The 12,157-nt window shown below is 37.0% G+C and overlaps 1 protein-coding gene across 1 annotated transcript in view; it reads right to left on the reverse strand.

Moving 5' to 3' along the window:
• Ttc3 (tetratricopeptide repeat domain 3) overlaps positions 1-12,157 on the reverse strand; it is a 99,392-nt gene that overhangs the window by 72,816 nt on the left and 14,419 nt on the right. Inside the window, exons 4-10 of the mRNA XM_032900389.1 lie at positions 11,919-12,069; positions 11,435-11,522; positions 9,505-9,558; positions 8,670-8,790; positions 6,664-6,749; positions 5,139-5,233; positions 3,996-4,058 (exon numbers count right to left, since the gene is read on the reverse strand). Of these exons, the coding sequence (XP_032756280.1) occupies positions 3,996-4,058; positions 5,139-5,233; positions 6,664-6,749; positions 8,670-8,790; positions 9,505-9,558; positions 11,435-11,522; positions 11,919-12,069 (658 nt within the window). The remainder of the gene's footprint in view (positions 1-3,995; positions 4,059-5,138; positions 5,234-6,663; positions 6,750-8,669; positions 8,791-9,504; positions 9,559-11,434; positions 11,523-11,918; positions 12,070-12,157) is intronic.

Raw genomic sequence — 12,157 nt, forward strand, 5'->3', positions numbered from 1 at the left:
ATTACTTAAGTTTTTCTAAGTTCCTAAATTATACGTGTCTTAACTCCTTTTCCTGTCTATGAAACTGAAATTTTCTGGTTACTTCAATTACAACGGTCATACAACTGTAAGGCCATGACAAAGAAGAATCTCATCCAAGTCAGGAGTCCTGGGGTCCATGAAACACATCCTCAGACTCAAGGGTTCCACAGGAGATGAAGCAGCAGCAGTGACACGATGCCCAGCTCTCTACCTCACAAGCACAACGTCCAGCCCAAGAGGAGTGCACGCTGGCTCTTGTCCTCACCCACATTCTCTCAAGGTCTCCAGTGAGTCTGTTTATTTTAGATTAAAACCACCACAGATCATGTCAGGATGAAGCCTGTTTCCCAGACCATAGTCCTCCATCTTTGGCTTTCTTCTTTGCACCCCTAACCATAGTATCATGGTTTCTCTCTTTTTAGGATCATTTCTCATTTTAACCTTTATGTTTTCAGTGTTTTTGTTTTTCCTTTCTATGTGTGTTTTAAATTATACTCGTTTTGCTTTTTATCAAATATTTCGAGTATACACAGTTCAGAGAGCATAATATTAACATGTAGAACACTCACGTACCAACTTAGCAAGAAATTAACATTTTGCCATATTTACTCCGGCTCTTTTTGCAGATTTGTTATAGTTGACGTCCACTGTGTACCACCTCTCCCATCTCAAAACTCTTTCTCCTCCTTCTCTCCTCAGAGATAGCCACTCATTTGGTTTTTAACATGCCCATACATTTTGAGAACACTTAAAATTCATACGTCATAATAAAATGAATAATGCACATTGTTTTGTGTATCTTTTAACAGTATATAAATGACATCACACTGTACAAATCATTCTGCAACTTGCTTGACACTCAACATTGCACTCATTTTAAGTGCTGTTTAAAACATCTTTGTATGAATATACCATAATTCATTTATCCATCCCCTCCTGATGGACATTTGTGTTGGTGCACATCTTTACTCTTACAAACAATGCTACAATGAAGGCTTGAACATGTCTTCTCGAGTACACGTCTGACAGCTGGGAAGGGATGACCCTAGATGTGGACTGCAGAGTGTGCATATCTTCACCTTGTCAGACTGCTCTCCACAGTGGCTGTACCCATTTATACTTTCTCCAGCCGAGTATGAAAGTTTCCTTTGTTCCACATCCTCTCAAATACTTGATATTACGAAGCTTTAAGTTTTTGCCAATCTGATGGGTATGAAAGAGAAACTTGCAGTTTTAATCTACAGTTACATAAGGACAAGCAGATCCTCATAGATGTGAGACTACTCGGATCATTTGTTCTACAAGGTTTCCAACATTCACATCCCATGCATCTGCTAGCACCTTTCCAGGGCGGTAACAACAGAGGCCACATTCAGGTTCACTGGGCTCCACTTCTGGCTGCATCACACCCACCTAAGCACGCCTGGACACTGCTGGGCCTCACTGTAGCTCGGTTTTCTCATCTGAAAGAGACAGTCGCAACTGCCTCCCAAGGTTTAAGGGTTTTTAGGAATAAATATGCATGAAGTACTCAGAACAGAGCCTGTCATAATCAATGTGTGCATCTTTACCTTTTTTAGAGCATAATCTTGCTGAAGTTATTTTTAAAATAGGATGTTTTCACTTTTTAATTTTAGAATTAAAATATTTCATGATCACTTCTGCATTTTAGCATTCATTCAAGCCTTTCATCATTTTCCATTTCAGTTCTTTTGTAGTTTGACACCTGCTTTAATCACAACAAATAGGAAGTCTGGCCTTGTGACTGACTGGGGATGACAGAGTCCCCCAGGCTCAGTAGGTAGATACTCTGTCTCCCACTGCCCCTGCCGCTGCTTGGCCAGATTCTCATGACAGGTCTAGCTGGCATTCATGTGATGTGAGAATTGCACGTCTCAACCTTGGACGATCAGCTTTAAAAGGTTCTTCTCAGAGCAAGAGTCCTTCTGTATCCAGGCACATGTCAGTCACTGGCAGCATGTTCCTATGTCATTATCATCTAGTCACTGCATCGCAGGTAAAGACCTGGAAACTTCATTCCTGCATTACTGAGCAAAATCACATAAGCAGTGTGTGAGAAGGTAGGAGGCAACAGTAAAAGCAGTGTAGCATAGTTCTGCATGTTAAAGGAGCATCAGATAAATGCTGGTGACTGCCTGGTAAAAACCAGTGGCTCTCCCACACACTAACCTGCCCGTTACCAGATGCATTCAACTACGAGCTGGAACCTGAGCGAAGAACATGGATAGGTGGCTGCTCTACACTTGGCTTTCACCTCATGCTATCTGGAGGCTGGGTTTCTACTGCCACCTCTTGTTGCAGCGGGGTTTAGGAAAATTCTCATGTGTCTATCTTTCAAATACTCATAAAAGCAGAATCACCCTGGTTTATCTCTCAGCTTTCAGAGCTGGAGAATAGATGACCCTCTGCCTGCCAAGATTTCCGTTAGATTTCAGTTTTCACAAGAGGCTAGTCAAGTCATAAACCTATTTATCTGCTCTTGAAAGCACACAAATTCACCTTCAAACAGTACAGAATATCTGTTAATTCTGGACCTAGCCAGAAATAGTAACCTAGACATTTGTAGCTCATTTCTTGTCAGAACCAGTTGAGAACAGTGGTATTGATGGAAGACTGTGTCAAGCCCATCCATTCCTCTAGTCTAGATAGCCTCGGATTATCCACGGCTTAAGCCATCTAACAGCTGCATAACGTTAATACAGCGGTATTCTCCAAGGTGGTTGGATTACTGGTGATATTTATTTTCTTCTTTTTAAACTCTTGTATTTTCCAATTTTTCTACCATGAGAATGTATTCTGTTTACAATAAAAGAGAAACACAATAAATGTTACTTTTTAGAAGCTACACACTTGGAAGATACTACAGCTTTCCCCACTCCCGCTCTCCCGCATCCCCAGGTAAGTGTTTCCACTAAGAAACACTAGTGCAGGCTCTCTGAGCTTTCACGACTTCACAAAGAAACCCACGGTGAGACCCCCCCCCCACTGCATTCTTCAGTCTCTCCTATTGCTTCTGGGATTTTTCTCTATCCTTAATTAACATTATTAATGACCCACGTAAGTAATTTCTAAGCCAGTCATGAGGAATCACCTTCAACCAAGCAATTGCTATAAATATTTCTTCAGGAATAATGAGAATTTCATGACTTTTCAAGTTTTCCTTCTTTATTTTAGGCAACAGAATATCAAGGCAAAAATGAGCTTTAACTAGTGTCTACACAAGACCTTGGGCCAGGCAGCCTTGTTCTGGGGTCCCAGGTTCTAACTAGGTTTTCTAGCTTGATGTGTTCTGAGTATTTCTCTCAGGCAGGATATAGTCTTGGACCCACTCTCTTACATTAAGGCACAGCATAATCAAATACAACAACCTATATTGTTTAATAATAACACAATTCATATACTAAAGTTTTTTAAATGAAGGGCAATAAAATCACAGTATTATTTTCAGTCTTTCTCATCTCGTTAAAAAAAGTTGAAATTCAACATAAGGAACTAAATTATGATTCTATTCCATTAATACCATTAATTTTCTATGCATTCTTTCACTTATGAAGATATTTACCTATTTTATATAACAAGACAAAATAAACAGCAAAAGTACACTATGCAGGCTAGATAGAGGAAAAGAATGGAATATCTTATAGATGTTACAATGTTGGAATCATCACATGATCTATGTTTAAATCTCATCACTGTCCACGAGTAAAATGTGGAAAATAACATAACATGCCTATCGAGGGTGCTGTGAGACTTAAATAACATGTCAAATGTTTAAAATAATGTATGACATATGCTCGCATTCTGCTACAGACATAAATAAAATCTTTTCCACCCATTTAACTATTTCAGAAAACTATTCAAGGTTTTTCTTGCATACCTGCAAGACAGATAAATGTTTCCCTAACATAAGTATTAGGCATAATAATTCAGTAATTAATAATTAACCAACTTACCTAAACTGCCCCATACGAAGAAAACAGAGAGCTCGGTTACCATAAAGAAGATGGTTTTCAGGTCTTAAAAAGAAGTAACATTTAGTCAGTAAAACACATTATATCTGAAACAAACAAAAATCACACTGAAAACGTAAGACATTTTTTAAAATGTTAAAACTTTACAAGTATGTGACTGCAGAAAAAAATAAAAGATTTAGAGTCTTACTGATTGAAATTCAGGTTTTTGGCATTCTCAGTACATTGTTCAAATGGTAATTACTAATGAATTAGTTCATAGTATTACTGTGAGAACTAGATGATGATACCCATTATGAAAAAGCTAGTCAACTACAAAGTATATAACTGTCCAAGACAAGACTGCTTATGTAAGTCACCTGTGCACAAAGACAAAAGAAACTTGCAAATACAACAGTAGTAATAGGGAGATTTTTTTCAAATTTTATTAATTTTCATTATCTGATTCTGGGTGGTCAAAACCCATTCCTTCCTTAACGAAGTAGGGAATTAACACTGGATAGCCAACTGGATTCCCTCAATCTCTGTGAAGAAGGTAGGAAAGAGGGCAGTCTACAGAGCACCCAGCTCAGAAAGACAGCACAAACAGGGCAAGGCGCACCTGAAAGACGGCTCTGAAGATACAGCATCTGAGTGAGGTGTGGACAAGAGCAGAGACCCATCCTTTCAACAACTACAACTACTTCCCTTAAAAGTTCCCCAAGGGGTTGAGGATTTAGCTCAGTGGTAGAGCGCTTGCCTAGGAAGCGCAAGGCCCTGGGTTCGGTCCCCAGCTCCGAAAAAAAAAAAGAACCAAAAAAAAAAAAAAAAGTTCCCCAAGAAAGCAGAGCTTCCTCAATGGTAACACCTTCAGTATGGGGAACACCTTCCTCATAATCAGTTAATAGTATGAAAGGAACAATTGACAGAAGAAAGAAGACAGAGGTCTCTGTAGAGAAGCCTGTGTGCTTGAGATGCCTGGCTGGTTAGCATGGAGGCTGCTAGCACTGCCGCTAATACTTCAGATGAGGACACCTACTCTGCACGGCAAATGAAGAGTCTATGATCCATCTGCTTCCACTTCTCCTAAGAGTTCAGCCTGATCTCATCACCACATAAAAAGGGGTTTTTCTACTTTGCTCTTACCTATATTCAATGGCTCTGGTGTAATAAATAACAGCTATTTCAAACTTTTCCTTTGCAAACTCTTCATTTCCTCTCATTTTCATGAGTTCTCCTTGCTGAGAAACCAAAGTAAAAGAATACCCATCAATTACCTCCAAGACAACCAAGGAGCCAACACCCAGGAGAACCATCTTGGTTTCTATCCTTGCTATCAAAGTAACATGGGGGTTATTTACATAGAAAATGGAAATGTAATCTATAGTATTTTGATATATTCAATTACAACTAAAAATATACCCATGGTTCTTTATCTGTAGATGCAGAAACCCATATAGATAAAAAAGATCTGGGAAAAAGTGAACTAAACATATACCTTTTTGTCATTAAAAACATTTTAATTTTTATCTAATTTCTGGCTTTTCAAAATAGGGTTTCTCTATTTTGTTATCTTGTGTGTAGTATATGCCTTCCTGTACATAGGTTGGGAGGAAGGTGTGCACATGCCCTGTGCATGCATACAAAGGTCAGGGGAGGGAATCTAGCAAGAACAGAAACATGTATTTGTTACTCCAACTTATTCAGAGATACTGAACCTGGAGCTAAAACCAATACATTATAACAACTACATTATTCCTAATTTAGTTTGTTAATAATTTAATTGATGTGTACTTTATAAATATACATTATAAACACTAAAACAATCTTCTGTTGTGGATAGTATTTTGTGGGCACTTTTAAATATAATTTGTTCATGTACAGTAGTGTAAAAACGAGATGTGCCTGGCAGTGGTGGTGCACGCCTTTAATCCCAGCACATGGGAAGGAGAGGCAGGTGGATCTCTGTGAACTCAGCCAGCCTGGTCTACAGAGTGGGTTCCAGGACAGCCAAGGCTAAAATAAACAGAGAAACCCTGTTTTGAAAAGCCAGAAATTAAATAAAAATTAAAAATAAATAAAAATGAGATGAATGGTAAAATTGTAGCTTTGAATTATCTGCAAGTATGGTCATAACCAATGTGTATATACTGGTATCTCAATATATACACATAAATCATTAGCTCCCAGGCAATGTTGACTAACTACTAAAAACATGTAGCAGGCTAGTATGAATAGCATAAAAATGTTACATGTATTATCGAGTTTTTCACTTTATACTCACATTTAATTAATAAAAATTATTATCAATGGCTTTAATTATAAAAGTCTAGAAATTAACATCTCTAATATTCTCTTTAAAATTGAACTAGGAGTTAGTACTTCCTGAGTGAACAGAGGCACAGTCTGAATCCCATTAAGACTGTATCAAAGAAAATCGTATTTGCTTAATATAGTACAAGCCTGGTTGAAAACATTCTAATTTTTAAATCATTAGATATTTTGATTGAGATAGTATTTCTTCTTTGAAAAGAATTGTAAATCAGAATTCCTCAACATTTCCCCTTAAGCATGTTACTATGCTACTTCAGAATAGTTCTCTTATTTTATAACTCAAGCCTATTAAAAGTTTAACAAATCTTAAAATACATTTACAGGTAAGTATCCTTACCTTCACACACTGCATGCAACTATGCCTTCTAAATTCTTCTAGCAAGTTGCAATTTTCAGTTACAACTCTAGTAATATGGTACTTATCTGAAATTTGTGTTAGAAGGTGAAAGAGAATATTAGTTTAAAATGGTACTGATCATATTCTAATTCTTGGTTTAAATAGGTTAAGTCTACTATTATGTCTATTTTACTATTAAATGTTTTTGAATTGTTTGTACATTTTTGTAATATTACAAATACATTAAATAGTTAAAGAAACTGGGGCTGGGAATGCAGTTCAGTAATAACAGCAATTAGCTAACGCATTTAAGATCTTGGGTTTATCCTTGAGATCTCAATATGGTAAAATAACAAAAAAACACTTCATTACTGTTGTGAATAAAATCGGTTTTTATTTCTAGCAATTAAAATTTATTATTACTGGAGTGATATTCTTCCTTCTTTCAAAAAACACTGTGATTATGCTTGTAATTACCAAAGCCAATTCAATAAACAGTATCAAGTATTCAATGTGCCAGATAGAATGTTCAATAAAAATGTGTAAAAACAAAACCTTGAAAAACTATTTTCTAAAATGTACTTACTTTAATATTTAAAAGGTTTTAATATTTGACTTCACAAAAGTTAATAAGATGTTATTTGAAATATTATTCTAATAGAAAAGTTGGTAAACTAATAAAAATTAAACAGATACTTTGTATCCAAAGGTTATCAAGCCTCATTTTCTGCACTTTAAGCTATGATATAAAAAGGATTTTAAAAGTTTGATTTAAAATTTACTACAACAAAATTATAGTTAAGCTTCTATGTAACCAATCATTAATTTCCAAGACTAAAGGAACATTTAACATTTAAGATTTGAGCAATGTCTGGGATGGTCACCAGACAAGAGAATTAAGAGACAGAGTTAAGGTTTGGAAAGGCCTATGTTCTGACTTCAGAGAACACGAGTGAGTTCTCATCTAGGCTCTAGTACTATCAATCCTGAGGAAAATCATCTATATCTATCTAAGTGGTTCTCAATCTTCCTAATGCTACAACCCCTTAATGCAGTTCTCCATGTTGTGTGGTGGCCCCAGCTAAAGATATTTTTGCTGATACTTCATAACTGTAATTCTGTGATTGTTATGAATCATAATATCTGATATACAGATGGTCTTAAGCAATCAATAAATGACCATGACCCACAGGTTGAGAACAATTGCTTTAAACTCTAAAATTCTGAGTTTACCCCCATAACAAAACCACCACAGCCACCCTGCAGAACAGGAGATAGAATCAGAGATAATTCCATGTTGGTGCCTATGATAAGCTGTTTCTCTGCTCCTCTGCTGTAATTACAAGTCTTCAAAACAGAGATGAAAACAAAATCTTCACCCTCTAGATGCATACACCCCAGTGTCTAACAACCGTACTGGTACAGTCTGTCTCTACTTACATATATGGATCTAAACCAACTGACAAAATACGCCCTCTTCTTTCTCAGTGATGATGAAAGGTTTCTGTTCATCATCTATTATAGGGCCAAGTATTTCCTGTCTTAAGACTATAAGTATACCATAAAAACACTGCTAATATTCAAATGCTTTAAAGTGAAACACTTTTTTTTTTTTTTTTTTGGTTCTTTTTTTCGGAGCTGGGGACCGAACCCAGGGCCTTGCGCTTCCTAGGCAAGCGCTCTACCACTGAGCTAAATCCCCAACCCCGTGAAACACTTTTTAAAGTAAGCACAGAAGGCAATTCCATCTTAATCAAATAGCAGATACATCAGTAGAGAGGACATCCACTAAGTAGTAACTTTAAGACTATAATGCCACAACACTAGTGAGACAAGACACAGAGAATAATTAACTACAATATTAAAAAAAATTATCTCATTTGAGCATTATACCAGAAGAAAAACACTGCTAATCATTCCTAAGATAAACTGAGTATCTATGAATACATCACATCTTCCCAAATATTCTTTAAACAAAACTGAACATTTAAAGCACTTATACTTACATTCAGTAAAGAAAATACTTAACATGGGCCAGCCACTGTCAACTGATCCTAATTTAGGTAGAATTGTTACATCACCCGTGTATTTTATCCAATTTAAAGCATCTTCCATTGCCAAGATTTTCTGTTTCAAAAGAGGAATGAAAAGGGGGGGGTCTGAGTTTAAGTCTAAATGTATGTGGCAGTGTGCATTTGCCTTCTGTAGCATGTCAGACCATTACTACCCACTTATACACTGATTTCTATCACTCCATCATGCAATCGAGAAAAGCTGGACTCCTACATACAAGTTAAGAACAGTCACTGTGGACTCACAGCTATCCTTATGTGACCGCAGAACATCTCACAGATCAAGAGTGTTTCTGCAATGATTAGACATGGAAGTTGAGGTCTATAACTGTTGGGGTAGCAGGAGAATACAGTAATATAAAGGTAGATGAGGATTCTCAGGTCACATGTCAACTAGGGATCTATCCTGACCACCAGAGGTCATACCAAGGACTTAATTTCATTGAAGGAACATATGTGAGACAAATAATCTAAAAACAGAATGAGTAACTTGCAAAAGGCTTAAAAGTATACCATATATATATATATATATATATATATATATATACACACACATACATATATATATGTGTGTGTATATATATATATGATTTTAAAAATGAGGCAAATCTATAAAATAAGATTATTTATATAATATACAGAAATTAGTATTAACAAATACTACATGTAAAAAGTTGAGTATATGGAGTCATTATCTGAGAAACATGCAGTGAGATTGACTATTAATCATTTGCAGTGCGTGTGCTGGGTTCTCATGTTTAACACTTACATTTTCTATTTTATAACCAATTTTCAATAAGCCTTCAATAAGGAATGAATCATTCTGCAAAATAAAAAAAGAACAAAAACCATACATTTTTCCTTATTCTATCAATTTTGCTTGAATTCTTTTCTTTCTGGAAAGTTGAGTGGGGTGGCATGTGTGTATGGGGTGTGCACATGTATATGTGCACTTGTATGTGTGTGGAGGCCACAAGTTGGCCACAGATGTCTTGATCACTATCCACCTTTTATATGGAGGGAAGGAAGGTCTCTTACTTGAACCCAGAGCTCACTAGTTCACTAATCTAGCTAGCCAGCCTGCTGCTAACCCAGTCTCTGCCTTCTGAAGGGCTACGAATACAAGCTGGCCACTATGTCTACCCAGCATTTACACGAGTGCTGCAATCCTCACTCTGGTCTGTCATCTTCCTAACCTCATAACTGAATCTTCTAATGAAAACAAAATGCCTGTTTTAGAAAAAGTTGTGAGCTACACAGTGACATCTCAGTTAACAAGGAGCCACAGACAGGTCAAAAGTCCCGAGACAGTAAGAAACCTGAAAACTTATCACCTACATTACATTCCAGCTCCTGTGATTTCCCAAGACATCACTCACAAGTCTGTACCCATGCAGTACAAGTTAAGCAGGTGTAGTGTACATAATCAAATAAGTGATGTAGCATGTGGCAACAATGAAGAGCCACGCTATAGGCTGGGCATTTACTGCAGCACAGTCCCTACCATTATTTTAGACTACCACTGTGCTTATCGAGAGAATAGTACAACAGTATGCCACACTGTACTGGCTATAGTCTCATACAACCGTGTTTACCCCAAAAGATTGGCCACTATCATCTTGGCTTGGCATTAAATACAATCTCTGAGATTCATATGACAGGGACACTAGCTACCAACTCAGTCCTCAGAACGTGTCCCTGTCACTAAGTGATGTCTAACTACACTATTCTACATGCTTAGCAGTCCCCACAGTATTGACATAGTTGATTTGTCCCGTTAGCATCTTAATACAGTTCAGAAATGGTCTTCCATACAGGTCTAGTTAAAAATTATACTAACTTTTAAATATACAGATTTTTGAAGCTCATTACACCTAGACTTTTAATAAAGGTGTGTGCATCGTTTGTAAGTTATTACACCTGATTTAGCAGAAGCACCTTAAACAGTACCAAACATCGAAACAAATAGAAAATCATATAAAAGATCCACAACACAGTACAAAACACCCTATCAAGTCTTTCATGACAAACTCTACTCAGGAGCTGTCACAAACCAGGGCTTACTCTCATTTATGATCAACTCACGCTTCTATTTCTTAGCAAGATGCAATCCTAACCCCCACACCAACTCTGGCACATGGAACCAGTATATTGGCCTTGTCACTTCAATACCAAGCATGTCCATAAACAAAACACAAATAAAAGCACTGTCTGCCAACTGCTATAAGTGGGAACTACAAGGTAAACACCATCCATTTACATTCTTTTGCCTGTTGGCTTGTCTTTTGTGTGTGTGTGTGTGTGTGTGTGTGTGTGTGTGTGTGTGTGTGTGTGTGTGTGTGTTAGACAGGAGCACAGTATAGTGCATGAACTGATATATGAACACACATGTGGTGAGCCATACATACACCTATGGTGTATGCATACATACATGTTGAGGCCAGGGAAGGACATCAGGCTGCTCTCTAATACCTCTCATCTTTGAGATAGTCTCTCACTGAATCTGGCGTTAGGTTGGTGGCCAGAAGTCCAGTGATCCTCCTGTCTTCACCCCCTTACCACAGTGTTGGGTTACAAGGCCAGGATCCAAATTCAGGCCCCCATGTCTGCACAGCAAGCACTCTCTTACCTACTGAGCCCTCTCTCCAGCTCCTGTTCATTTACATTCAAATGAGTGGGAACCACATTCTACCACTTACTGCAACTTTCTTTGCCAAATCCACAATGTCTTCCATCAACTCAAGATGTTGTAATTTCTTCAAACTTATCTCAGCAGCACGAGAACGGCTTAAAGACAATTTTTTTTAAGATTAGGATCCCAAATGTAATTATTTACTGAATGTTACATTTATATGAACTCTATACTTATAGCTCTACTTAAACCATGTGGAAAGTTCTTTTTTCTTTACTCTATCAGGTATTCCATATGCAAACCAGTTATCTTTTCCTCCTTTCTCTGGCACTCAGCTTTAAGTTTACAATCTGTTACTATTCAGGGAATTCATTAAATGTTATAATTACTCATTTATACTCAAATCCAAAGCCTTTACTTTTTCTATCTGATTAAGCAAAGATAAGTAACATTACAGAAAGAGGTACAAGCCTTCCACTGACTTGGTATTCCTCAGTGCCATACAACATGCTAACACAGTTCTTAAACAATTGTTATTATAAGCAACTTACATGGCTTCTACACAGGGGTGCAATCTTGATATTATAGAACTGTGCTGATGTTGAAAGAGAAGTGGCCAGAAGATGTACAGCTTAATGGCATCACAGTAATCTTGCAGGATGGACAGTGGCTTACTGCACCATATATTGCAGATGTCATACTCTTAATTAAATTACAAAGTTTAAAATTAGTATTTTCAAATGAATCTACATCATTAATAGAGGAAAGGTAATATAGGTATAAAAGGTTA

This window comes from Rattus rattus, chromosome 4 (assembly GCF_011064425.1).
Source record: "Rattus rattus isolate New Zealand chromosome 4, Rrattus_CSIRO_v1, whole genome shotgun sequence".
In the NCBI taxonomy this organism is placed as follows: domain Eukaryota; kingdom Metazoa; phylum Chordata; class Mammalia; order Rodentia; family Muridae; genus Rattus; species Rattus rattus.